This window comes from Bombus bifarius, unplaced genomic scaffold (genome assembly GCF_011952205.1).
Source record: "Bombus bifarius isolate JDL3187 unplaced genomic scaffold, Bbif_JDL3187 scf7180000009125, whole genome shotgun sequence".
NCBI lineage: Eukaryota > Metazoa > Arthropoda > Insecta > Hymenoptera > Apidae > Bombus > Bombus bifarius.
In genome coordinates, this window is record NW_022884914.1 from 7,785,883 (window position 1) to 7,807,430 (window position 21,548).

The window sequence follows — 21,548 nt, forward strand, 5'->3', positions numbered from 1 at the left end:
TTCCTTGTAAGCTTCCACTAATCATATATGAATAACATGATAAACAGATAAACAATGATTTAGATATTTTATTCGTTTTTACAGATTATGTTACAATTTATTCGCATTACATAAAATATAACTATTTTATATAGTTTTTATATGATAATAAACAACATTTTGTATATTATACAATGTATAAAGGATCTGTTCACATATACGATTATCTTCACTCGGTATTTTAGTTCGTAAAATCGATCAAATGACACAATAAAAATCGTAAAATATCTAAAAAATGATTTAAATATAATGCTTCTTAATAATATCATGAATAATCACACAAAATTCCATTTCAAAAGTAACCACTTGCTCAGGCTATCTTTAAAGTTATCTAAATTTTAGACAAGACATTAGACATCTGCTGAAATTGCGTATGTAGATATCAGCTGACTTGCATAGGATATTTTTTCATTGATCGCTCAAACGCTTCTACTATAGTAGACCTGCAAATAGTAAACGAATTAAATACAAACCAAAAGAGTAACTTTAGATTGTAGTTAAGAAATATAGTACTTATTGCCAAATATATGTATATTTATATTTTCCTGCATATGACATACAATTGCATACCTAAATACTTTCTGATGAAGAAGATAGGCAGATACATGTCCAGCATCTATGTACCGAATTTCAGCTCCTGGCCAGATTTTATCCAAGCTCATACAATTATCACGTGGGACGTACGCATCGTTCCTTGCACAGACAGCAATAATCAGCTCAGTATCAACAGGCACTTCAAAATTTTTTAAATGCGTACATTCGTCCATTATTCCGCACATAAATTGCAATGCTTCTCGTTCGCGCCATTTACAATCCGAAAATAACGGATGTCTTGGAACTGGTAACAAACAAATACCTATTGCCAAAGCAAAACGTGCTATAAACGTGCTTGTACCAAACCATGCTTTTGTAAATTTAGCATTTAACACTGAGGAATATAGAAACAATATAAATATATTAGCAATGTAAATATCTATTAGTAGGTTGTTATCTATTATCACATTACACATTTGTAAATGTTGTGGTTAACGTTTCTTTGAATTATTCTAAATGTATGAGAACAACGAAATTCGTTACCATTTAGAATTATTAAATTATGGGAGACCAAATACATAAATTAATTTTTGAAGAATTTTATGTTTTTCGATACCTACATTTAAACCATAGAAATATTTTGTTAAAAAAAAAAGGGAAAGAATAAATTTATCATTGTTGATAATGATAATATGTTATAAATATACATACAAAGTATTAAATTACCTTATGGTAGATTACCTTTAAGTGTATTTAAATCTTTAAATCCAAATTTGTTTGATAAAATGTTTAAAGGAAATATCCTTGCTGCTTTTTCCTCAGCAACTTGATTCTTCAGAGTATTGTCTTGGTTTTGCGAATCACAGTCGTTATGTACTTTATTATTAATCACAGTTTCAGAGGCAGTTGTAGTATGTACATCTTCGGTAGTATTGTCAGACATATGATTTAATTCATTAACTCTTTTCATACTCGAAGGATAATGCTGTGCAAAATGTTGGCCAGCTAAAAACGCATCCTAGAAATAAACGAAATATTTTTTTCTTGCAATTGTGTATAAAAATCTATGTCTCGTTTGAGATAATTATCCACTTACTTCTTTACCAATAACTTTCACCATTTTGGCAAGATCATTTTGATATTGTTCATTTTCAAAATATTGGTTTTCTAAAAGCGTCCAATTAATCGAAGCGCTCATTACACCTTGAGTAAATACTGGTGATGCTGTTGACCATGAAAGGCAAGGGATTAATGGAATTGGTTTTGGCCAGTTAGTCGCTGCTAATGAAGCCATCTAAACAAATCAAAAAATCAATATACATTGTTGATGTTTACTATAAATAATTTAATTTATCAATATTACTGAACCTTTAGATTTAAAATGAAATTAAAGAATACAAACATGACCACCCATTGATAAGCCTGTCAATCCTAAAGGTCCAAAACCTTGTTGCTCGCACCAATTTAGTAAAACAATTGATTCCATTATTAAACACCCTCCCATGATAAAGATGTCACATACATTATGTAAACAAGATCGTCTACAAAAATCAAATCCATATTAATAAATAAATGTGTATTTGTTCTGGAATACAATATGTTTTTAATGTTACAAACCTTTGGAATATAAGTTCTTACATTTGATTCTGTGGTTTCCTTGAACCATAAAATGGATTTTCCAATAACAAAGATGCAATTCCTGATTCTTTTAGTAGTGGTTTGGCAATTAGATTTCTTCTCCTCCAAAAGAACTGATATTATGTTTTCAGTAAGTTTTATATTTAAAATGAAAAGTAATACTATAATTTATTTAAAAAATAATCTACTCACATGATCTCCTGTACCAGCAAGATGTAAACAAATAGGTTTTACTTTATGGGAATGCCATTTTGGTGGTAGTACTAATTGGAAATGTGCAGTTATTGTCTCATAAGGCATTATATCAGGGAGGTGTTTATTGAATGGACTTTCAAAACATCCTTCTATGATATGGCAATCTGACCATTCTTCATCCTAATTAAATATATATATAAATTACAGATATTATACATATATCTTTTTAGGAAAACATTTATATTATACCTTAGTTATGTTAACTGGATAGTCACGGGGTATAAGTTTATAACATGTTTCTCTGTTGGCAAGGAGTCTTCTAAATTCAAAAATCCTAAAATATAAATTTAATGATTAATACTTTATAACTCATATATGTTACTTTGCATATACATTTATGTTACTTTAAATTTCAGAATCCATCATTTTTTAAAATTTTGTTTATTTTCCTTTTAAAAATTAAACATTCATATCTTTCTCCCAACAAGACTAAAATATTACTTATTCACAAAATAAAAAATAATAGTTAACGTTATAATAAGCATTTTATTGGTATATGTATACTTTAGAATATTCTAGAACACAGTGCAAATGTTCAACCTTATTCTAAATAGGATAAAAATTAAAGTACTCTTACCTTTTAAGATTGTGAGGACTACCCCAGCCCTTCGTAAAGAATTTAGTTAGCAAAATACTTCTATAAACGGCATCCAAACGACTTCGTGGCATTATGAATCATTAATTTCTAAAAATTTGTAAACGCTTTTTATCCTAATGACGATAGAAATTTATTTGAGATAAAAACGTGTTAATTTTATTCGGATATTTGTTATTCGATTTGTGATTTGAGATAATTCGGATATTTTGCGCAAACACTCTCATATCGCAATTTTCAAAATGCTGTTAACGATGTCGACATTGTTCTTGGACTGACTGCAAACTTGCCGCGATAAACAGATTATCGCGTATACTAATCAGGCGATAGGAATGATCGAATCAGGTGACGTTCTGCGAGTATATCGCGTATGAACATCCGCTTCTCGCATCTTCACCTCACTACAAATACAACTACAATTTCGACGGACAAATTCCTTAAATATCAACCATTGGTAAGAGGCTGCTACCTCTCGATTTGTTACGTATTTACAATGTTAATTCCGAACCAAGGAGCACAAATAATAAAATTAGATAGACTTTCCTGATTTCTATCTAATTTCGCTAATAAATATGCGCCATCTATTGATTACTTATTTTTTTAAAGGAATATCAAATGGTTCAAATAATATTATTTTGTAACACTATATATATAACACATTATTGAATTTCTAACCATTCCTATAAATGTTTGTTGTGTATTAAGATAGTAATATTGTAAATAATTTGAAAATATTAAGGAAGTTTGTAAATTGTCAAATTATGCGACACAAAAATGCATTGGATATGAGGTCTTGCTCATAATTCATTTGTGATTAAAATGAAACGTGTAACATGTAAATAATTACTTTAATAATTAATCAAGAATTATGTAAATATTTGCATGTCACTTGTTTCTTACTTAATTATATTTTATCGAAAAAGGAATAGTTAGACGGTTGTAAATAAACAAAGTTAGCTAAGCTAACATTAATGAAAATAACAATGTCCGCTTCTCGTGTAGATGAGCTGATCAGTTACTTCAAATCACACAACAAAATTAGAGAACAACAAAGTCATTCTGCTAAAGTACATAGCGTAGGATGGAGTTGCGATGGGAAACTGTTAGCTTCCGGATCTTTTGATAAATCTGTTTGCATTTTCTCCCTTTGTCCAGATCGTTTAGTAAGTTAATATAACCTCAATATCAATTTTCGTTTCTCTTTTGTGTTGTGATTTCTTTATTTAACACTTAATTTTTAATTTTACTTGTTATCTAATGTTTATTATTAGTTAGTTGCAGTTTTATGAAATTACGATTAATATAAAATAATCTTTTTGATGATTTTATTATTTGAGGTTGTGGTTCTAAAAACCAGTTCGACCAATTTCAATCTATTAATATAATTCATTGTAGAAACAAGAAACAACTTTCAGAGGGCATGGTGGTAGTGTGGATCAATTGTGCTGGCATGCCTTTTACCCTGAATTATTATCTACTGCGAGTGGAGACAAGACAGTTCGTATATGGGATACGAGGACTCAAAAATGCACAGCAAACATCAGTACAAGGGGTGAAAATATTAATATATCATGGTCACCTGATGGTAATACAATAGCAGTAGGAAATAAAGAAGATTTAGTGACTTTTATTGATGCACGGGTGATGAAAATTCGTGCGGAAGAACAATTTAACTTTGAAGTGAATGAAATTTCATGGAATAAGGATTCTGATACGTTTTATCTAACTAATGGCCAAGGCTGTGTTCATATACTTAGCTATCCAGATTTAGAACTGTTACATGTAATCAAAGCACATCCAGGGACATGTATTTGTATAGAATTTGATCCTACTGGAAGGTATTTTGCAACTGGTTCAGCAGATGCATTAGTTTCTTTATGGGATGCAGATGAACTGTGTTGTTTAAGAACATTTTCAAGATTAGAATGGCCAGTGAGAACCATATCATTTTCTTATGATGGACAATTATTGGCTGCAGCATCTGAGGATCTTGTGATAGATATAGGTGAAGTTGAAACTGGAGAGAAGATTGCAGATATACCAGTAGAGGCAGCAACCTTTACAGTAGCATGGCATCCAAAACAATATTTGTTAGCATATGCATGTGATGACAAAGATACTTATGACAGAAAACGTGATGCTGGCAGTTTGAAAGTATTTGGATTTGCCAATGACTAAAACAATATTTTTAAACTTTTATATAAAAATATATTATTGTGTAAAAAAAATGATTTAACTTGATTTTCGTACCTGTCCTAACAATTTTTTAAATACATACTTTTAAATACTTCAGATTATCATAATTGTATATTGGTTCAAAAAAAGTTTAATCTATGAACATTAAAATGCTATAACCACTTAGCAGTGGAAAGATGGAACTAATCTCTTTATGACGTAATTAAAAAATTCAATTTCTCAGTCTACAAAGCAAATCCTTGACCTGTTTAGGAATTAAATTAAATTAAAACTGTAACTCTTTCTCTGTATACTATTATGCCGATTTCCTAGATAATTAATTAATTACATGTAATTAGTGTAGAGTGCTCTATTTTGGATATGAACACTGTACTAATTGATCCCTTTTAGTTTTGCCTCCCTGTATATAGTGTTTGAAACATTCAATTGATGAAGATTTTCAATATTCTATTGTTTTGCTATTTTGCTGCCATAGTTACTAAAACTCATATATGTTATAATTCTTTCTTAACCTGAAAATATCAGTGAATCTATTTTATACTATTATTAGTTCAATCTTTTATTATTGAATCTTTTTATTGATTATACATTCCCATGTCATGCTTAGAAGAGAGTCAGGCTGATTGTAGGTGTCTGTATACATTAACGTTAACAGATGCAATAATTCATGAACAATTTTCTGAAATGAAAGATAGTTTCAATCATGTGCCCAGTATTCATGAAGTGGATGAAGAAGAAACTGACGAGGAAAATACCTGTGATCAAGAATCAAAGACCCCCAAAGATATTGAACAATCTGCAGATTTAGCAAAAGACACTATAGATGAAGATTCCATCTATAGCAATGACTCGTTCTGTTCTGATGAGTCTGGCGATGAATCTGAAGGAACTAACATCACATCAAGATCGCTTAATGAGTCCCATCATTCTCCTGAAATCACTAATTGCACAAGTAATCAAAAAGATAGAAAAAGTAAAAAAGAAGAAGGATCTGAAAATATAATACAAAACAATGAAATTACAAACTTAGTTTCCTGTAGAAGTTCAATATCTGAAGATAATTCTATAGGCATCAAACAGGTAAGGAACAGAAGGAGGAATATGAGTTTTACAGATGATGAAATTCGGAAGATCGAATGGGAGAATCAAATTCTTTTGAGAAAGATAATGGCACAACAAAGACCAAAGGAGAAGATACTTCATGAAAATGTCCCATCAACGCGCATAAGCAGCTCTGCAATAAATAGAAAGAAATTACAGAAGAAAATAGAAAATGAAAATATAGTATGTAATAAGTAAATATGTTTAATGTAATTAGTTATAGGATAAATTAATGAAATATATTTACATTTACAGTTACTGTTGCAAAGGATACAACAAACTAAATCACGTGTTATGAACAATACAACAAAACCTGGTTGTAGACAGACAATTTTATAATCTGTAAGAAAAAAATAATTTTTATATGTCTTAGATTACAGAAAATTTTTGACTGATATTGTCTTATTTTACATTAACTATCTGTAATACAAACCTTATAACTGTGGTTTATTTTCTGCACCACAAAAAATTTTAAATACTTATATTTTAAAATTATAAAGAAAAGATGTCAAATTTCATAAATATACTTTATCAGTTTTGTAATAAAACTTATTTTACTAAATTATTTTAAGCAGATTTTAATAATTCTTTTCATAAATAATTGAATATTTTAAGCCACTTTCTTTAAAACAAATTATTTATAAAAGTAAGATTCAAATTATTAAAACGCAGTAACTTTTTTACCAGTCTTGAAGAGTAGGTACACATTTTTATTTTGTTTTGTATACATCATAACTTTGTAAAATGTTTTGAAAACTTACCGAAGAAATTTCTACAAGTCAAGACTATAAAAATCACAGTTCACACTCGTTCCAAATAACTTAATTATTACCTTTCTTTACGTAACATCAAGACCAACATTCTTTGAGTATTGTAATAATTTTTCATGTATGAGTAGAAAGTATAAAATAACAAATAATCAAAAAAACAAAAATCAATAAATTAGAAATTCTCTTATTTTTATATGTTCATTTCTTTGATTGATTTATGCTTCGATTGTTGTAAAATTTTACTTCCAATTCAGATTTTAGTTGGTCATTCTAATTCGAAACAATGAAAAAGCTTGTGATTTCGATTCGATATTTTTCGAAATTTCAACGTGCCATATTAAAGTACCAATAATAACATAAGACAACAAATGATAACGTTAAAAATTTAACAAGTACAAAACAATTTTGCCCGAAATTATTCGGTATTATTATACGAGGTACTATTCAACAACATATCACAAATGCACGAAACACGAATAATAACAAAATCAGCCTGTGGTTTAAGCGTTACCAATCACGAAAGGTGTTGCTAATAAATACATTATTACTTTCCATATTAGAAAAGAAAATTGCTTTAACCAGGTCTAGATATCACAAGATACAATATTGAAAATTTTTGGAAACGAGATTAGTCTTCGTGCTTTTTCTTCCAAGACTCTGAGGATGATGGTGTCCATATTGTACTGAGCGAACGAAATGGATCGAAATCCGATCTTTCCTAAAATAATATTGAAAAAGTTTTGTATATAGAATCGAGATAAATATATGAGTAAAAAATTATTCTCTTACTTGTGTATCCGATTCTGTTTGTAATGAAGATAATTGTGAAACTAGAGATGGTGCAGCTGCACCCCATGGACTTGCAGCCCATACACCTCCTGTATTTATTCCCCAAACACCACTTCTTTCTTCTCCTACTGCTGTTCTAGTATATAAAGGTTCCCAATTTGATTCAACTGTTACCCAGTTATCTGTAAATTCAAGTTCATAATATTTTGATTATTTTAAAATAAAAAAAATATGGTCATATTTAGTTGCTATATACTATGTAATAAAAAGATTTTTTACCCTTTAATGTATCCATTAACATTGGAGGTTTCTCTGAGGATTTTGGTGAATCCAACTGAAATCCAGTTGTACTATCAGACAATAATTTAAGCATAGGATTATTATCTTCCCATAACTGACATCGTGTATCTTCCTCAGGACTCTCTAATTCCATTAATGGTTCATCGGTTTCTGGAAGATCGTCGTATGGAACCAATTCACGTTCAAACTGAAAAGTTCCAATCGAATTGTGATTGTAAAAATATTAGTATCACACAGTCATAAATTAAATTATTTTTTAACTTACCAGTGGTTCTGTGAAGGCATTTATGAAATAACTATTTGAATGTTGCGAATTATTCTGCATTTTCAAAGAATCTTGACTAAGTGGCTTCTCTTTCTCAACAGATTGAATGCAGAAAGACGGAGATTTCGATACCATTCTGTATTCCTTCGTACTATGTATTAATTCTTGACTTGATTGTTGTTTAGTATAATCTACATCTTTGGTGTCGTTATTGAAAACCATTGACATGTTATGCGTGGTCGTTTGAGTTTTGTGCAACTTATTTAAGCCCGAAAACGACGAAATACTCTCTTGATTTCGTGCTACGACGTCACTAAACCTAGCTCGATTTTCACCCCAATATGATGGTGGCGGAGGTAACGGAGCGGAAACAGCTCCCAATGCACGTGTTACATCTTCTCTTTGGTTAGTACTTCCATTTAATGTTGCTACTATAATAAAAATAATTAATAATTAATGGTCAATAATTAACAAAATTAGATTAAGAGATTTGGAGATTTTATATACCTTTTATATGTCCTTTATCGATGACTCGACGTTTCTGGGATCCCTTATCCTTTCTAGGAGGATTTTTATTCTGTCGTGGTAACTTGAAGGATGACTCAACAGTACGGGTTGTATGAATATGGTGTTTCATAGTAGATCTTGTATTCGTTTTCCATCTGTTTGGATTATTGTGTCTTTCTTTATCATATTCATCGTCGTCACAGTCACCTTCGTAATTATCTCTATAATCTACGCATGGCACAGAAACAATTGATTGAGGTTTAGTCTTTTTAGTTGCAGGTTTCCTTTGCAACTTATCGGATTTTCCACAAGGTTGATCGAAATTCTGTAACAAATAATATTTATTGTAAAATTTATTTTATAATTTGTAAAATGAATAGAAGTAGTAATTTGATGTACATACAGTTTGACCAGGTTTCTCACCTTACAAAGCGGTGGATCATCTTGAACAGAACTCTCTGTTGTTGTAGACGACGTTTCTTCCTCCGAAAGATGAATGTTCCGTTGATTACTATTCGGCTCAAATTTTTTAAAGGATACGTGATTGTTATTGCTATTTCCAACTGCAGTTTGTTTTCTTTTACTATCTAGCTTGTTAGTTCGAGTATTATTAAGAAGTCCCGTTGTGTCAACTTGAACTTCATGATCGACCAGCTTCGTTTCCGTCTTAACATTTGTTGTTTGATTAGACTTCCCTTTCCTATTCGTTACAGGACTTGTCTTTGTAAGCGTATTTATAGGGTATTTCTTTTCTTGAGTTCCCTGGATATCAGAAAATGCGTTCTCTGCCACAGAATTATCCATTTGAACTTCCTGTGCATTGTTTTGCTTTTTATTATTCCTTTTCTTGACACCAAGCGTAATATTGCTTATAACGTTACTGTTATCTAAATTCGATTCTTCGCACCGTTTAAATGTCAACATGTCTTTTGATTCGGTGTCTAGCTTAAATCTGCGTTCCTCATCCGCAGACCAGTCAGGAATTTTCAGTCCTTTTTGCATGTTATCTTTGTCCTTATACTTTTTCACGTTCATCAGTGCCCAATCTGGATACGTTTCTTCTTTTTTTGCCATTTTCTGTTTTTCCTCGTTTATTAATTTCTCTTTCAAAGAAGTCGAATCTTGCGTTGTATGTACAGGCATGTGCGATAATAACCTTAAATCTAGAGGTGGTTGAACTGAACTTTCTCTCGAGAAGTTAGCTAAAGCTCCCCGTAATATTCGATCCGCTTCAAGAAATGAAATAGCGAGAACACATATTAATAATATCGACGAAAGACTTATAGCTGCCCATTGCACAGTGTATTCCCATGACGGTCTCGCAAGTGCCGCTGTGCAAGCTTCCAAAGAATGCGGAGGAAGAGTAGCGAGTAAATTAAGTATCACCATACCGTTCTCGATATCACTATCAGAACCCAAACTTGTAGATATCAGGAGCTTCCTTTCGATTCGTGACAAGGTGAAGTCTGGCGTAAATGCTATTTCCACCTTTTTTGTGGCATTTGGGTTCAATTTGAACGGCATGCAGTTCAATACCTTGAAACCATACCCTTCGCATCGTAAACCGTTAATATAAAAATCGTAGACTTCTATAGGAAGTTCTCCTGTATTCCTTGCCATAAAGGATCTCTTTACCGTCAGATTTGGAACCGGATTTCGTTTAAATCGTTCTCCTATTATTCAGAAAAAGAACAAGATATATTAAGTTGTTTTTTTTTATGTATTAGTTCATGTTAATTTGTAATTATTAAATAGATAGTAATTTTTTGTAAAATAATTCCATTTTTTCATTATGCTTGAAGGGTAGAACGAGGGTAGAGAAACGTACATACGTTCACAATCTTTAAGATGTTTTTCCGCAAGTTCGAATAGTAAAGGCGTAGTAGAACCTGGCTTTCGATTTCCAAATCTAAACTGCGCATTTGCTCCTTGACCCATCACACGCAATACTTCCAAAATAGTCATGTTATTCCTACAATTATTGAAAATGAAGGAAGATTTATTACTCATTTCTTTATTTTGACGAATTTGGTGATGAAATTTACCTAATATATAAAAGTGCAGATGATAAAGATGGTGAGAAAGGTGTATATGATACTTGTACAGTTCTCGACTCCGAAGGTTTTAAATACAAAGGAATAGATTGTGATGCTACTGTAATGTCCCATTCTTTCTCGAACATTTCTCTATCTATTATACTTTCTTCTAACTTGAATTCTTCTGCAATTGTAGATCCACATTCTACACATGTAAATTTAAACCTATACATAAAAATATATTCATTCATATTACATGTTTTTGTTATAATTTTTGTATGGACAACACTTTATATAGGGTGAAACAAAAAAAGAGTTTATAACTTTTAGGGTAGATAGTATTTGTCAAACAATGAAAAAATGTCCTAATAAACATGGGTCGAAAAATTAACAGTTCCAAAGTTAAAAACAATTTGTTGTTTCAGTTAAGGCGACTGACCTTCTCGCTTCAGAAGCTATCATATCATAAGGAAATAATGTGAAGATTTCTTAAAAGTATAGTGTACTCTTCAACAATTAATGACATAGACGAATTACGTCAGAAAATATAAAATGCTAGTCAAATAGTTAGAACACGTCCAAGAATTTTTTAAAAAGTACGCAATTTAATACAAATATGTCAAGCATGTGTGAAAATGGAAGGCGGATATCTAGAAAGCTTTCTGTAATCAGAAAAAGAAGAAATGATAATGTAATCCACTGTTTGAATATGGTACGATAGCTCCCGAAGCAAGTTTGTCGCTTTAATCGAAATAAAGTTGTTTATAACTTTGAAAATATTCATTTTTTGACCCATGTTTAATTAGGACTTTTTTCATCATTTGGAAAGTACTATCCTAAAAGTTATGAGTTTCACCCTGTATATATATTTGTTTATTTATTCAAAAAATACATACTTAGCAGGTAACGAATGATAAAGTCTTGTTCCTTGTGGATAATTCCAATCCATAACTAATTGTATTATTAAAGGAGTGATACTTGGATTGTACACTTTGATCGTGCTATAGGATGTATTTCCAATTTGCGTCAAAGGAAACACCAAAGCGACTTTATTTTTACTATTACCGAAACCAGTTAGTAAACTGGGCCAATGTGGTTTTATATTTAAATAAAATTTGTGCCCGCGAACTTCTGTTGTATCTAAACGCATCGTAATATTGTCCCAAGAACGACCGCCTGTTGAATTAAGAAATCGTGTATATCTGGTATTTAATAAATTTAAATCAGAGTCTCTTGTATGTGAAGGTAGGGCCAAGGTGTTTAACCACTGTTTACCAGCTGTAACAAGATAAAAAGTATGAGTTTAATAATATAAGCACATGTACATATATAAACATCATTTAAATTACAGTGTGTATAATAAGATAACTGACCATTGCTGTCCAATGATAAGCCTAAATAACAATGATGCTTACAAGCCACTGATGGTTCAATTCTTACTGAACCAATGTAATTTTCTCCTTTCGTTATAACAGGCATTGATGCTTCTTCTAAAGGTATGTATTTTATTCTGTTATCTTTATTTACTGGTGCGATTCGAGTTACTTGCATAGGCTTAACAAATGTTGAATATACCTTTACTTGCTGTACGCAAATTGACCCCTGCAAAATTATTACAATAGAAATTATTAAAAAAGGTTTATTAAAAATTCAAAAAATTCAGATAAATCCACCAATAATTTGGTACAATATTCTAATCACTTACAGGGAAACAATCTGTAAAAATAAGTTTTTTCAAAGAAATTCTTCCATATGCAACTCGCATGTAAACTGGTAAAATAAATCTTTCATAAGTTGTCCTAACGAATACATCACCCACAATTGTATCTTCCTCAACCATTGGAGTTTTAACTTTGATTTTAAAAATAGCTAAGTGACCAGGTTTTATGTATTGCTAAAATTAAGTAATAATGTTTTATTAATGTTTTTATGATTATTGTATTGTAATAAATATTTGTTATAATAGAATTATTACTTACATTACCCGTGTGACTGCATACAGTTATATTACGAAGTTCTTTATCCAATAAATCAGCAGGACCTTTTTGACAACCCATAAGTTCCAATACTGCACCAGGCATATTAACACCCCAACCATGTAAATCTATATTAATTGGATTTTGATTCTCCAAAGCAAAAATAGCCTCATTTTCAGTTCCACTTCCTACTGTGCCAAAATTCATCGTGCCTTCGTCACTTTCTCTTTCTTCAGGAACAATTTTCCTTACTTTTCCATCATAACTTAGCAATGGAACTTCAGTTACAGAAACGTTTGAATGAATTAAAATTGACGATTCCATCTTCACATTATCAGTTTTCCTATCTTTTGCGAGTTGTAAAGAAAATATATTAACTTTCTGTTCTGGTTTTATTACTCTTGGAATAAAATTTTTTATCTGTAAAATGAAAGATATATATTTTAATTTCTAATTAAATTTTTTCTTGGAGTTTTGTATTATCATTGTAACTTACTGTAAAAAGTGTCTTTACATGCGATGACATTGTGACATTTGTAATAGCTAATGGTAATTTAAACTTATTAACAACGCTAAAATTTCGTGTTTGATTAGATTGGAGAGAACAATAATGCGTAATTGATGCGTTTACTTCTAGTCCACCCTGTAGAGCTTGTGCTACCCATGGAATTGTTAGTTTTTGACTAGAACCACCAGGACCTATGGCTTTTATCACTAATTTCCCCTTAAAATGTTGTAATTCTAAACCAGTCTTCCCTAAAATAAAATAGTATATATTATTATATGATATATTATATATATTGCGAAATTACGTACAGTCATAAATTAATGCTCCTATGGCAATCGGTATATCGGTATCTCCAGGAATTACCGCCTGCTCGAAATGAAGTTTTAATGCTTTAGAAACTGGCGTACTAATTATATTCTGTAAAATATATAAAAATTCTTTTGTTTATAATGATCCAAATACTTCATAAATTATATTAAAAAAATTATTTACCATAACTTTTATTGGCTTTTTTGCCGAATTTTTCAAAGCAATAGGGTATTGGATGGGAGGTTGCAATGAGCCGCCCATGCCTAAGTTAATTACTCCAGAACTTCCACCCCAATGAAGACCAGCCCCACTTTTAACTTCGACTTCAACTGTTACAATAAGCACTTCTGAAGTATTGTTTACTTTAAGTCTGTAATTAAGACAAATATCAATAATTAAATCTAGAATAATTAAAGATAACATTTGTGACACAAACCTAATGTATGCAGTATGATTTTTTTCTGTGTAAGCATTAAAATGTAATCTTATGATAGGCTTTGTCTGATATGGTGGAATTTCCCATAGTTCACGTGAACCTTCTGCTTCTCCTGATGGTAATTCTAGTTGAAATTCTCCACCACTACTATATACCTCTAATACCTTATTCATAAAATATAAAATACAGATAATTATTAAATAAAATAAAAAGTAAATAATTTTTAAAATAATTTATACTTATATATTATATAATATATAACTTAATATTATATAATAATTTAAAAAATATATAAACAAATCCATACTTGTAAAGCTTCTGAGTGTGGATTGTGCATGTATATAAGTGGAGTAAATGTTGCATTTAAAGGTAATTTAACACCCACTACAGGTCTGAGTCGATATGGACTACTGACACTTATTCCCTTCACCTATGTGGAGATAAGATTATATTTTTAATAAAGAAAAATATATGTAGAATTTACAATTATAAATACAATAGTTTGTGATTACTTGATATTTCACAGTTCCATCTGCGGTATGTATGAAAAGGTGTATATCAATATCACCTTCTTCTCGGCCAAGAAAGATAACATCGAATGTTGTATTCCCCAATGGTGGAATTACCTATACAGTTTAAATTGTGATGATGAAACTTATTGTATTTTACTTACATTGTTTTATATTATTTTAAGATTAATTTATCAATCTTTTATTTCTTTTAGATATTTTCATTTCTTTTGTCTCTTGAAAAATAGACATAAAATCTTACACCCTGAAAAACTTACTTTGTTTCGAAAGAATGATGAATGGAAATGACGCGTATTTCCAGAAATTGATAAAAGGTGGATTGTTTTGTTGTGATCTTTATTAAACAAGATCACAGTTTCTTGGTGAGGTATACCAAGTTGTCTAGAAACAAAAACATCTTCATTGTATGTATATTCACCTATATTAATGTGACACAGCCAAAATTTATATACCTCTCTTTAAAGTCCAAAACATGTGGTTTGAAATAAACATAAGATAATGAATCTTGTGTTTTATCTTCGTCTGATGTCGTATCCCTTAAAAATCAGTTTGAAAATTTTAATATATCTAATAATAATTTTCAAACGTATTTGTAATAGTGGAAATTGAAAATAGGAAAGGTATGAGAAAAATTAGTTTGAAGTAATCACAGTTAGTAAAGAAGTGTTTAGAATTTAAAAAAAAGCTGTTATTTAAATATATTATTGTAATAAAACAATTAAAATATTTTACTAAATAATTAAAATCATTGTATTTAATAACGTATCTTTTTACATTTTAAACTATTATATTGTTTTTGTGCTATCATATTAAGACAATTAATTAATTAAAAATCCTAAATATCTATCTCATATCTTTTCAATTTTTAGCCTTGCATGAAATAAAAAAGAGATTGATGTAAAATTATAGTACTGTACATAAACATTTTGAAACTGAAGAAGGAAATTTATAATGAAAACCTTTCCTACTTTCACTCACCATTATTTTAATGAGTATTATGCTTACCCAGCCCCCTGTACTGTATTAGTAAAATCCTATAAAATAAAAATTTAACATCATATAGAATCATATAACATTTGTTTTAGAATGTTAATATATATTTTTAAAAAATAAAAAAATTTCATTAAAATATTTGGAGAAAAATACTCATTGCAGTCAACTTTATATTTAAAAATTTGTTTATTTGAAACTATCTATTTAATGCAAAAATTTTGGTTTTCTTCTCTAATCTAATGTAATCTAATGGAATCTAATATAAGATAAGACAATTTAGATAAGAAAAGAAATGCAACTAACCTTATGCATAGACATAGGTATGTTGTCCAAAAGGTATTGAACATCATTGTCATCCTGTACGAAGGCTATGAAACATTTCTTATTAGATAAAAATCTTAAATAAATTATCAATTTTTTATACAGATTATTTGTAACAAAAATTATGAAATATAAACAATATAAAAGCATCATAAGTTATAAAATATTACTTCAGAAATATATTAATCATTTAGAGAGATTTGATATAATAATAATCAGATTCATCATTAGAAAACAGTTATTAATTGGTAAATATTGTCATTCATTAATGTCATTAACATAAAATTTTATGTATGTCATATTATACTTTTACATTCATGAAGTTTCTATGCACATGTATGACATAAAATTGTCACTAACAATTCCTTACTTATCTCCTAAAACATAATATATCAACATTTTATCTGCCACAGTATAATACTACAAACATTGTAAATCTCTGTCATTATAATTGACAGTATGCTCACAATATAATGATAACTACAAAATAATAAAGAAAACCTTGTATTTGTGCGAATACATGAATTAATTTATAATTCAACGACATAAAAAAGGAAACTATCAATAAACATACCATGAAGTATCTTTGTTAACAAGCAAGTAAGTACAGATCTTTAAATTTTCTTAGAAAAATAAGAATTTATTGACTTTTAACAAGCACATAGGATTTTGTATTAACATAAAATTATATTTCAAGTAAACAATGTCTGATCATATGTCAAATAACAGTACAGAAACGTTATTTAAGATGTATATTATTGTGGCGAAATGAAGATAATTAAAATAGTATAAATATACATTTACCATTATTGTGCCCATGTAAGGACGGTCGAATTTGTGACGTCAACTCGAAAAACGTTAACAAGAAGATACAATAAAGTACTTTTAACTCAGTCATAATAATAGTTTTCACTGTGTTGTTTGCTGTTTTGTCTTTAGCAGAAATGAAAATCCGCTTTCGGCCATACTTTTGCCACTATCGAATTCTGGAGTATCGATTCTACTTCCGTCCGATTTGAAACCTTTCCACAGATAAATTTCATACAACCAATCTGACGAAGATGGATTATATATGTATTATCTCTATATCTTATTGTTATATCAATGTATCATTCATATATTAATCTCTGATATGTTAATTTCTCGATTATTTCGTTTTTCTGTAAATAGTTCAAGTTCTCAAAGTAATCAAACAATCACGTCATTTGATTCATCACTTATAATTTATAGGCGGGTAAAGACTTGCAAGTTTGTAATTAAAAGTTGTGGTTTTTCATTTTATTTCAAAATATATATTGGTAATTTGCGATTTCATATATGTATATGCATATGTTATGATGATTTCGAAATGATACTTATATTTGATTAGTAGAATGTCCGTTTATTATTCCAGAATTGATTATACAATTTAAAATATTGGCTCGTGTAATTTTGTTGATTTTTATATCTCCAAACACCTACGTAAAAATCGTAAATAATATTTCAGAACCTTATTATAAACTATCCAATTACGTTGCTTTATTGTGAGAAAGTTGACAACTTCACGGTTTCTTTTGAATATTTTATTGAAGTTTGAAGTTGATTTTATATCGTTTAATATATTAGTTGAATAAATAAACACGATTGATTATTTAATACTAACTTAAAAAGCTATTTTTGTAAATTTTAAATAAATATTTTATGTAGTTTGTTCAATGAATCTGATCAAGGAAGATAGGGAAATTCATGTGATCAATATCTAGGGGAAACATAGGAAACCCTAGTATTTAATTTATTTGGAGCCAGTTCAAGCTTTCAAATATGAAAGCTCTATCTGCACATGTGTTGCATATAACCTAATAAGTAAATAAGAAAAAAAAGTATTACATTATTACGGGGAACATTTTATGTTTTAAAGAATTTTATATATTGGGCATTTTAATATAAAAATTTTACTAATTTGGAAATAGACATTCAAAATGCGGAATACTAGTATGTGATGTATATGTTAAATTATTAATAGAATTATTATTAAACAGATATTTAATTAATCCCCATTCTAAATAAAATAGGCAATAGAACTGAGAAAAAGAAACTTTCTTGGATATGTAGGAAGAAGATAAAATCACAGAAATCAAAGAAATCGACACAAGAGATAGATGACAATACAGATGAAAATAAGAAACCTAGGATTATTGTACGCAATATACCATTTAAGGTTAGTGCACTTTTCAATATTGAATAAGAAATATATTTCTATATTAGCAAATTCATATTTATTTATGTCGTTAGACAACTCCAGAAGATGTGAAAAAATTGTATGAACCATTCGGAGAAATATTAGAAATAAATTTTCCAAAACGGACAGATGGTTCCCCAGTTGGATGTTGTTTTATTCAATTTAAACAGCTAAAAGATGCCTCAAAAGCAATATTTAGTACAAATAAAAAGGAATTTCTTGGTATTGTTCTATTAAGAAATAAAAATTACCAGTATTGATAATTTAAGTAATAATTTGTTGACAATAATGTGTTAAAAACATATTTTTAGGTAGAATAATAAATAGTAGTTGGGCTGTTTCAAGATCAAAATACTGTGAAAAATTGAAAAAAGATTCAGAAAAAGCAAAAAATTTGGATAATGAACATGGTACAAGTGAGGGTACAGAGAGAAATCAAGATAAAAAACATGAAAATAAACAAATGAAACAGGATGAAGACGAAGAAGAAGATCCATCTAAACAGGAAACATTATTACAAATAAAAAGGGAAAGGAGAAGATTGTTCAAGGACAAAAATAGAAAAAAGAGAGCAAGAATTATAATAAGAAATTTATCATTTCAGGTAAGATAATGGTAAAAATTTACATTATTTTTCTTTTAAAAGATTTATATTTTTCATCATAATTGTAGGCAACTGAAGAAGACTTGAAAAAACATTTTTCTCCATATGGGGCAGTAGAAGAAATCAGAATTTTGAAGAGAAGTGATGGCAAAAATGTAGGATGTGCATTTTTACAATTTGAACATGTACAAAGTGCAGCTAAAGCTATACATTATACAAACTTACAACCACTTTTAAATAGACCCATTATAGTTGATTGGGCAGTATCTAAAAATAAATTTGCACAAAATAATTCTGAAAATAAACAGGAAGATGAAGTTAGAGTAAAGGTGGAAGATGAAAGTGACATAGAAGATACAGATAATACAAAACAATTAAGTTTAAACGGGGAGCTAGAGGGGTGAGTAAATTTATAATTTTAAAGAAAGGATATGTAATTTTGTATTTTAAATACTGTTTTAAAAGCATGCAACTAGGATGTAACTAAACAAAATGTAATTGCAGTGAAGACGAAAAACTCGATATTGTCACAGAAAATGTTGAATTTGATAACAATTGTTTAGATGAAGTAGAAACAGACAATGAAAGTGAAATATCTGGAAATAATGAAAAAAATGAAGACGAAGAACAAGGAAAGATAGATGTAAAAAAAACAAAACCACGTTTCAAATCTCATGATGTTTCTGAAGGAAAAACCATATTTCTAAAAAACGTACCATATTCGGTAAAAAATGATGAGTTGAAGAAATACATGGAACGATATGGACCTGTTTATTATGCTCTCGTGTGCATAGATCCATTAACTGAATTTTCAAGAGGTACAGCATTTGTTAAATTTAAGGTAAATTTTTATGAAATATATTCTATCCTTTTCATAACAGAACTTACATTATCAAAAAGATTTGATTGTAGAATGTTGAAGATGCCGAAAAGTGTTTATCAGCAGGGAATGAACTGCAAATGGAAGATCAAATACTTGAAGCACACAGAGCATTGGATAGAAATGAAATCGAAAATAAGGCAAATTCAAAACAATACAAACAAAAGGATTCTAGGAATTTATATCTTGTAAAGGAAGGAGGTATATATTGTATAAAATAAAAAAAGAAGAGGAGAAATTTCTTTTAGTAATAATTTTGTATAATATTAGAGATTAACTGATAAGTAAATTTTAATTTTTTAGTTATATTAGCTGGAAGTTCAGCTGCAGTTGGAGTTTCAGCGACAGATATGTCAAAACGTTTGCAAATAGAACGGTGGAAATCACAGATATTGCGAAATTTAAATATGTTCGTGTCCAGAGTACGACTTGTCGTTCATAATTTACCAGCTACGTTAAATGACGATAAATTCAGAAAAATCCTTGAACGTCATAGTCCTCCTACAGCGGTTATAAGAGAGGTATTTATTAGATTACATAATTCCAAATTAAATATTTAATGTTGAATAAACTTATGTTAGAAAATTAATTTTTAAGTTAATTTTATAAAGGCACGTATTATGCGAGATCCAAAAAATGTGGATCTGAAGGGAGTGTGGAAATCGAAAGAATATGGATTCGTTTCGTTTACGAAACACGAAGATGCACTTGAGACTTTGAGAAGTGTGAATAATAATCCAAATATATTCACTCCTAAGAGGGTACATAATATATAAATAACATCAATAATATAAATATAATTTTCTTTTAAATTACACTGTTACATATCTCATATTTTTATTTATTTAGAGACCAATTGTATCCTTTTCAATAGAAAACCGAGTAATGGTGAATGCTAAACAAAAGAGACTTCAAAAAAGTCGCGAAAATAATCCTCTTTACTCAGGAAACAAAGTTAAAACGAAAGGAGAAGATACAAACCAAGAAGTTGCAGCGAAACGACTAAAAACTGAAAATGAGGACAAGTTTAATATAAAACCGTATGCTGGAATGGTTGGAAAACCTGGTGAAAATAAATTACGGTCAAAACACAATTTAAAAATTCAAGCAATGGTGCATAGTCAAGCAGTAAAAAAAGAGAAAAAGATCAAAAAGTCTTCTAAAAAATTAGAAATAAAAAGGAAGCAGAAAATTGCCGATAGAAATGAAGTTAAAGTAAGCATTTTTTAAATCTATAAAACTGAAGATTGCATAACAATTATTTATATTCTTTAATGGAGACTTTTTCTTTACAGCCAAAACAAAGAACGAAAGTAAACCACGATGATGTGAATTTGGAGAAACTTGTAAATAAATACAAAGACAAATTAAAATCAATAGAATTGACAAAATCTAAATGGTACGAATCATAGAATTTAATTGTTACAATAGGAATTTTACGATAAGAAATTGTACCGAAAAGCTAATTTCTGTATACACATTATAAAGAAAAATAAAACGGCAAAACGTTGTAGGGTTTTAATTGTAAAACTACCTTTATACATCTTTTTATTTTAAAACTTACAAAATAAATATTATAGCATTTTAATTTAATCCATGTGAGGTTGTATAAAATAGTAAAACATTTAGAATTCCCGCCATTCACGTGATACATTAGAATTCTCCCAATAAGTGATGCCCAAATCGTTTTCAACCAATAGCATTGTTCTATAAAATAGAAAGGATCCAGTTCAAAGATTACATCTTCT

General features: G+C 29.3%; 5 protein-coding genes across 8 annotated transcripts; 3 read left to right on the top strand and 2 right to left on the bottom strand.

The window, feature by feature from the left end:
* Positions 1 to 387: 387 nt before the first annotated feature.
* LOC117213802 (protein ABHD18) lies at positions 388 to 3,533 on the bottom strand. Of its 3 annotated transcripts, none has more exons than XM_033459464.1 (9): positions 3,044 to 3,533; positions 2,656 to 2,740; positions 2,404 to 2,586; positions 2,212 to 2,324; positions 1,976 to 2,114; positions 1,670 to 1,867; positions 1,315 to 1,591; positions 610 to 967; positions 388 to 482 (listed from the first exon to the last, which is right to left on the bottom strand). In XM_033459464.1, exons 1-9 carry the CDS (start codon positions 3,133 to 3,135, stop codon positions 422 to 424), a joined length of 1,506 nt encoding a protein of 501 aa, XP_033315355.1. In that variant the 5' UTR covers positions 3,136 to 3,533; the 3' UTR covers positions 388 to 421. The 3 variants fall into 3 exon arrangements, with proteins under 3 accessions (XP_033315355.1, XP_033315357.1, XP_033315356.1); XM_033459466.1 differs by having other exon boundaries at positions 610 to 877; positions 3,044 to 3,532; XM_033459465.1 differs by having other exon boundaries at positions 610 to 895; positions 3,044 to 3,532.
* Positions 3,534 to 3,560: 27 nt separating this feature from the next.
* Positions 3,561 to 5,288, top strand: LOC117213803 (THO complex subunit 3). The gene is made up of 3 exons (XM_033459467.1): positions 3,561 to 3,679; positions 4,064 to 4,224; positions 4,457 to 5,288. The coding sequence occupies exons 1-3, from the start codon at positions 3,634 to 3,636 to the stop codon at positions 5,237 to 5,239; spliced, it is 990 nt and encodes a 329-aa protein (XP_033315358.1). The 5' UTR covers positions 3,561 to 3,633; the 3' UTR covers positions 5,240 to 5,288.
* A 232-nt stretch (positions 5,289 to 5,520) lies between these two features.
* LOC117213804 (cilia- and flagella-associated protein 97-like) lies at positions 5,521 to 6,755 on the top strand. The gene is made up of 2 exons (XM_033459468.1): positions 5,521 to 6,541; positions 6,614 to 6,755. Exons 1-2 carry the CDS (start codon positions 5,852 to 5,854, stop codon positions 6,695 to 6,697), a joined length of 774 nt encoding a protein of 257 aa, XP_033315359.1. The 5' UTR covers positions 5,521 to 5,851; the 3' UTR covers positions 6,698 to 6,755.
* A 275-nt stretch (positions 6,756 to 7,030) lies between these two features.
* Positions 7,031 to 17,294, bottom strand: LOC117213800 (transmembrane protein 131). 2 transcript variants are annotated; one of them, XM_033459462.1, is made up of 23 exons: positions 16,903 to 17,294; positions 16,081 to 16,145; positions 15,790 to 15,818; positions 15,237 to 15,320; positions 15,042 to 15,165; positions 14,767 to 14,880; positions 14,562 to 14,684; positions 14,255 to 14,418; positions 14,002 to 14,188; positions 13,818 to 13,926; positions 13,498 to 13,757; positions 13,005 to 13,421; positions 12,731 to 12,919; positions 12,399 to 12,627; positions 11,922 to 12,303; positions 11,035 to 11,250; positions 10,822 to 10,961; positions 9,413 to 10,662; positions 8,990 to 9,314; positions 8,483 to 8,910; positions 8,197 to 8,404; positions 7,918 to 8,099; positions 7,031 to 7,846 (listed from the first exon to the last, which is right to left on the bottom strand). In XM_033459462.1, exons 1-23 carry the CDS (start codon positions 16,994 to 16,996, stop codon positions 7,757 to 7,759), a joined length of 5,409 nt encoding a protein of 1,802 aa, XP_033315353.1. In that variant the 5' UTR covers positions 16,997 to 17,294; the 3' UTR covers positions 7,031 to 7,756. The 2 variants fall into 2 exon arrangements, with proteins under 2 accessions (XP_033315353.1, XP_033315352.1); XM_033459461.1 differs by having other exon boundaries at positions 8,483 to 8,913; positions 16,903 to 17,293.
* A 583-nt stretch (positions 17,295 to 17,877) lies between these two features.
* Positions 17,878 to 21,330, top strand: LOC117213801 (RNA-binding protein 28-like). Its single transcript, XM_033459463.1, has 11 exons — positions 17,878 to 18,069; positions 18,150 to 18,295; positions 18,370 to 18,538; positions 18,628 to 18,920; positions 18,989 to 19,320; positions 19,425 to 19,761; positions 19,833 to 20,001; positions 20,104 to 20,321; positions 20,412 to 20,561; positions 20,650 to 21,015; positions 21,096 to 21,330. The coding sequence occupies exons 1-11, from the start codon at positions 18,057 to 18,059 to the stop codon at positions 21,210 to 21,212; spliced, it is 2,310 nt and encodes a 769-aa protein (XP_033315354.1). The 5' UTR covers positions 17,878 to 18,056; the 3' UTR covers positions 21,213 to 21,330.
* The last annotated feature ends 218 nt before the right edge of the window (positions 21,331 to 21,548 follow it).

What these genes read in the sequence shown, in the direction of transcription:
- LOC117213802 (XM_033459464.1), bottom strand. Translation starts at nt 3,135, where the DNA reads ATGCCACGAAGTCGTTTGGATGCCGTTTATAGAAGTATTTTGCTAACT. An exon ending in AGTCCTCACAATCTTAAAAG is followed by an intron (nt 2,741 to 3,043) that starts GTAAGAGTACTT and finishes TTTATATTTTAG; the next exon opens with GATTTTTGAATTTAGAAGAC. An exon ending in AGGAAACCACAGAATCAAAT is followed by an intron (nt 2,115 to 2,211) that starts GTAAGAACTTAT and finishes TGATTTTTGTAG; the next exon opens with ACGATCTTGTTTACATAATG.
- LOC117213803 (XM_033459467.1), top strand. Translation starts at nt 3,634, where the DNA reads ATGCGCCATCTATTGATTACTTATTTTTTTAAAGGAATATCAAATG. An exon ending in TTTTAAAGGAATATCAAATG is followed by an intron (nt 3,680 to 4,063) that starts GTTCAAATAATA and finishes CTTCTCGTGTAG; the next exon opens with ATGAGCTGATCAGTTACTTC. An exon ending in CCCTTTGTCCAGATCGTTTA is followed by an intron (nt 4,225 to 4,456) that starts GTAAGTTAATAT and finishes AATTCATTGTAG; the next exon opens with AAACAAGAAACAACTTTCAG.
- LOC117213804 (XM_033459468.1), top strand. Translation starts at nt 5,852, where the DNA reads ATGTCATGCTTAGAAGAGAGTCAGGCTGATTGTAGGTGTCTGTATACA. An exon ending in AAATAGAAAATGAAAATATA is followed by an intron (nt 6,542 to 6,613) that starts GTATGTAATAAG and finishes TTACATTTACAG; the next exon opens with TTACTGTTGCAAAGGATACA.
- LOC117213800 (XM_033459461.1), bottom strand. Translation starts at nt 16,996, where the DNA reads ATGACTGAGTTAAAAGTACTTTATTGTATCTTCTTGTTAACGTTTTTC. An exon ending in CTTACATGGGCACAATAATG is followed by an intron (nt 16,146 to 16,902) that starts GTAAATGTATAT and finishes AATGTTTCATAG; the next exon opens with CCTTCGTACAGGATGACAAT. An exon ending in ATGTAAAGACACTTTTTACA is followed by an intron (nt 13,422 to 13,497) that starts GTAAGTTACAAT and finishes TTCATTTTACAG; the next exon opens with ATAAAAAATTTTATTCCAAG.
- LOC117213801 (XM_033459463.1), top strand. An exon ending in TTAAACGGGGAGCTAGAGGG is followed by an intron (nt 19,321 to 19,424) that starts GTGAGTAAATTT and finishes ATGTAATTGCAG; the next exon opens with TGAAGACGAAAAACTCGATA. An exon ending in CCGATAGAAATGAAGTTAAA is followed by an intron (nt 21,016 to 21,095) that starts GTAAGCATTTTT and finishes TTTTCTTTACAG; the next exon opens with CCAAAACAAAGAACGAAAGT.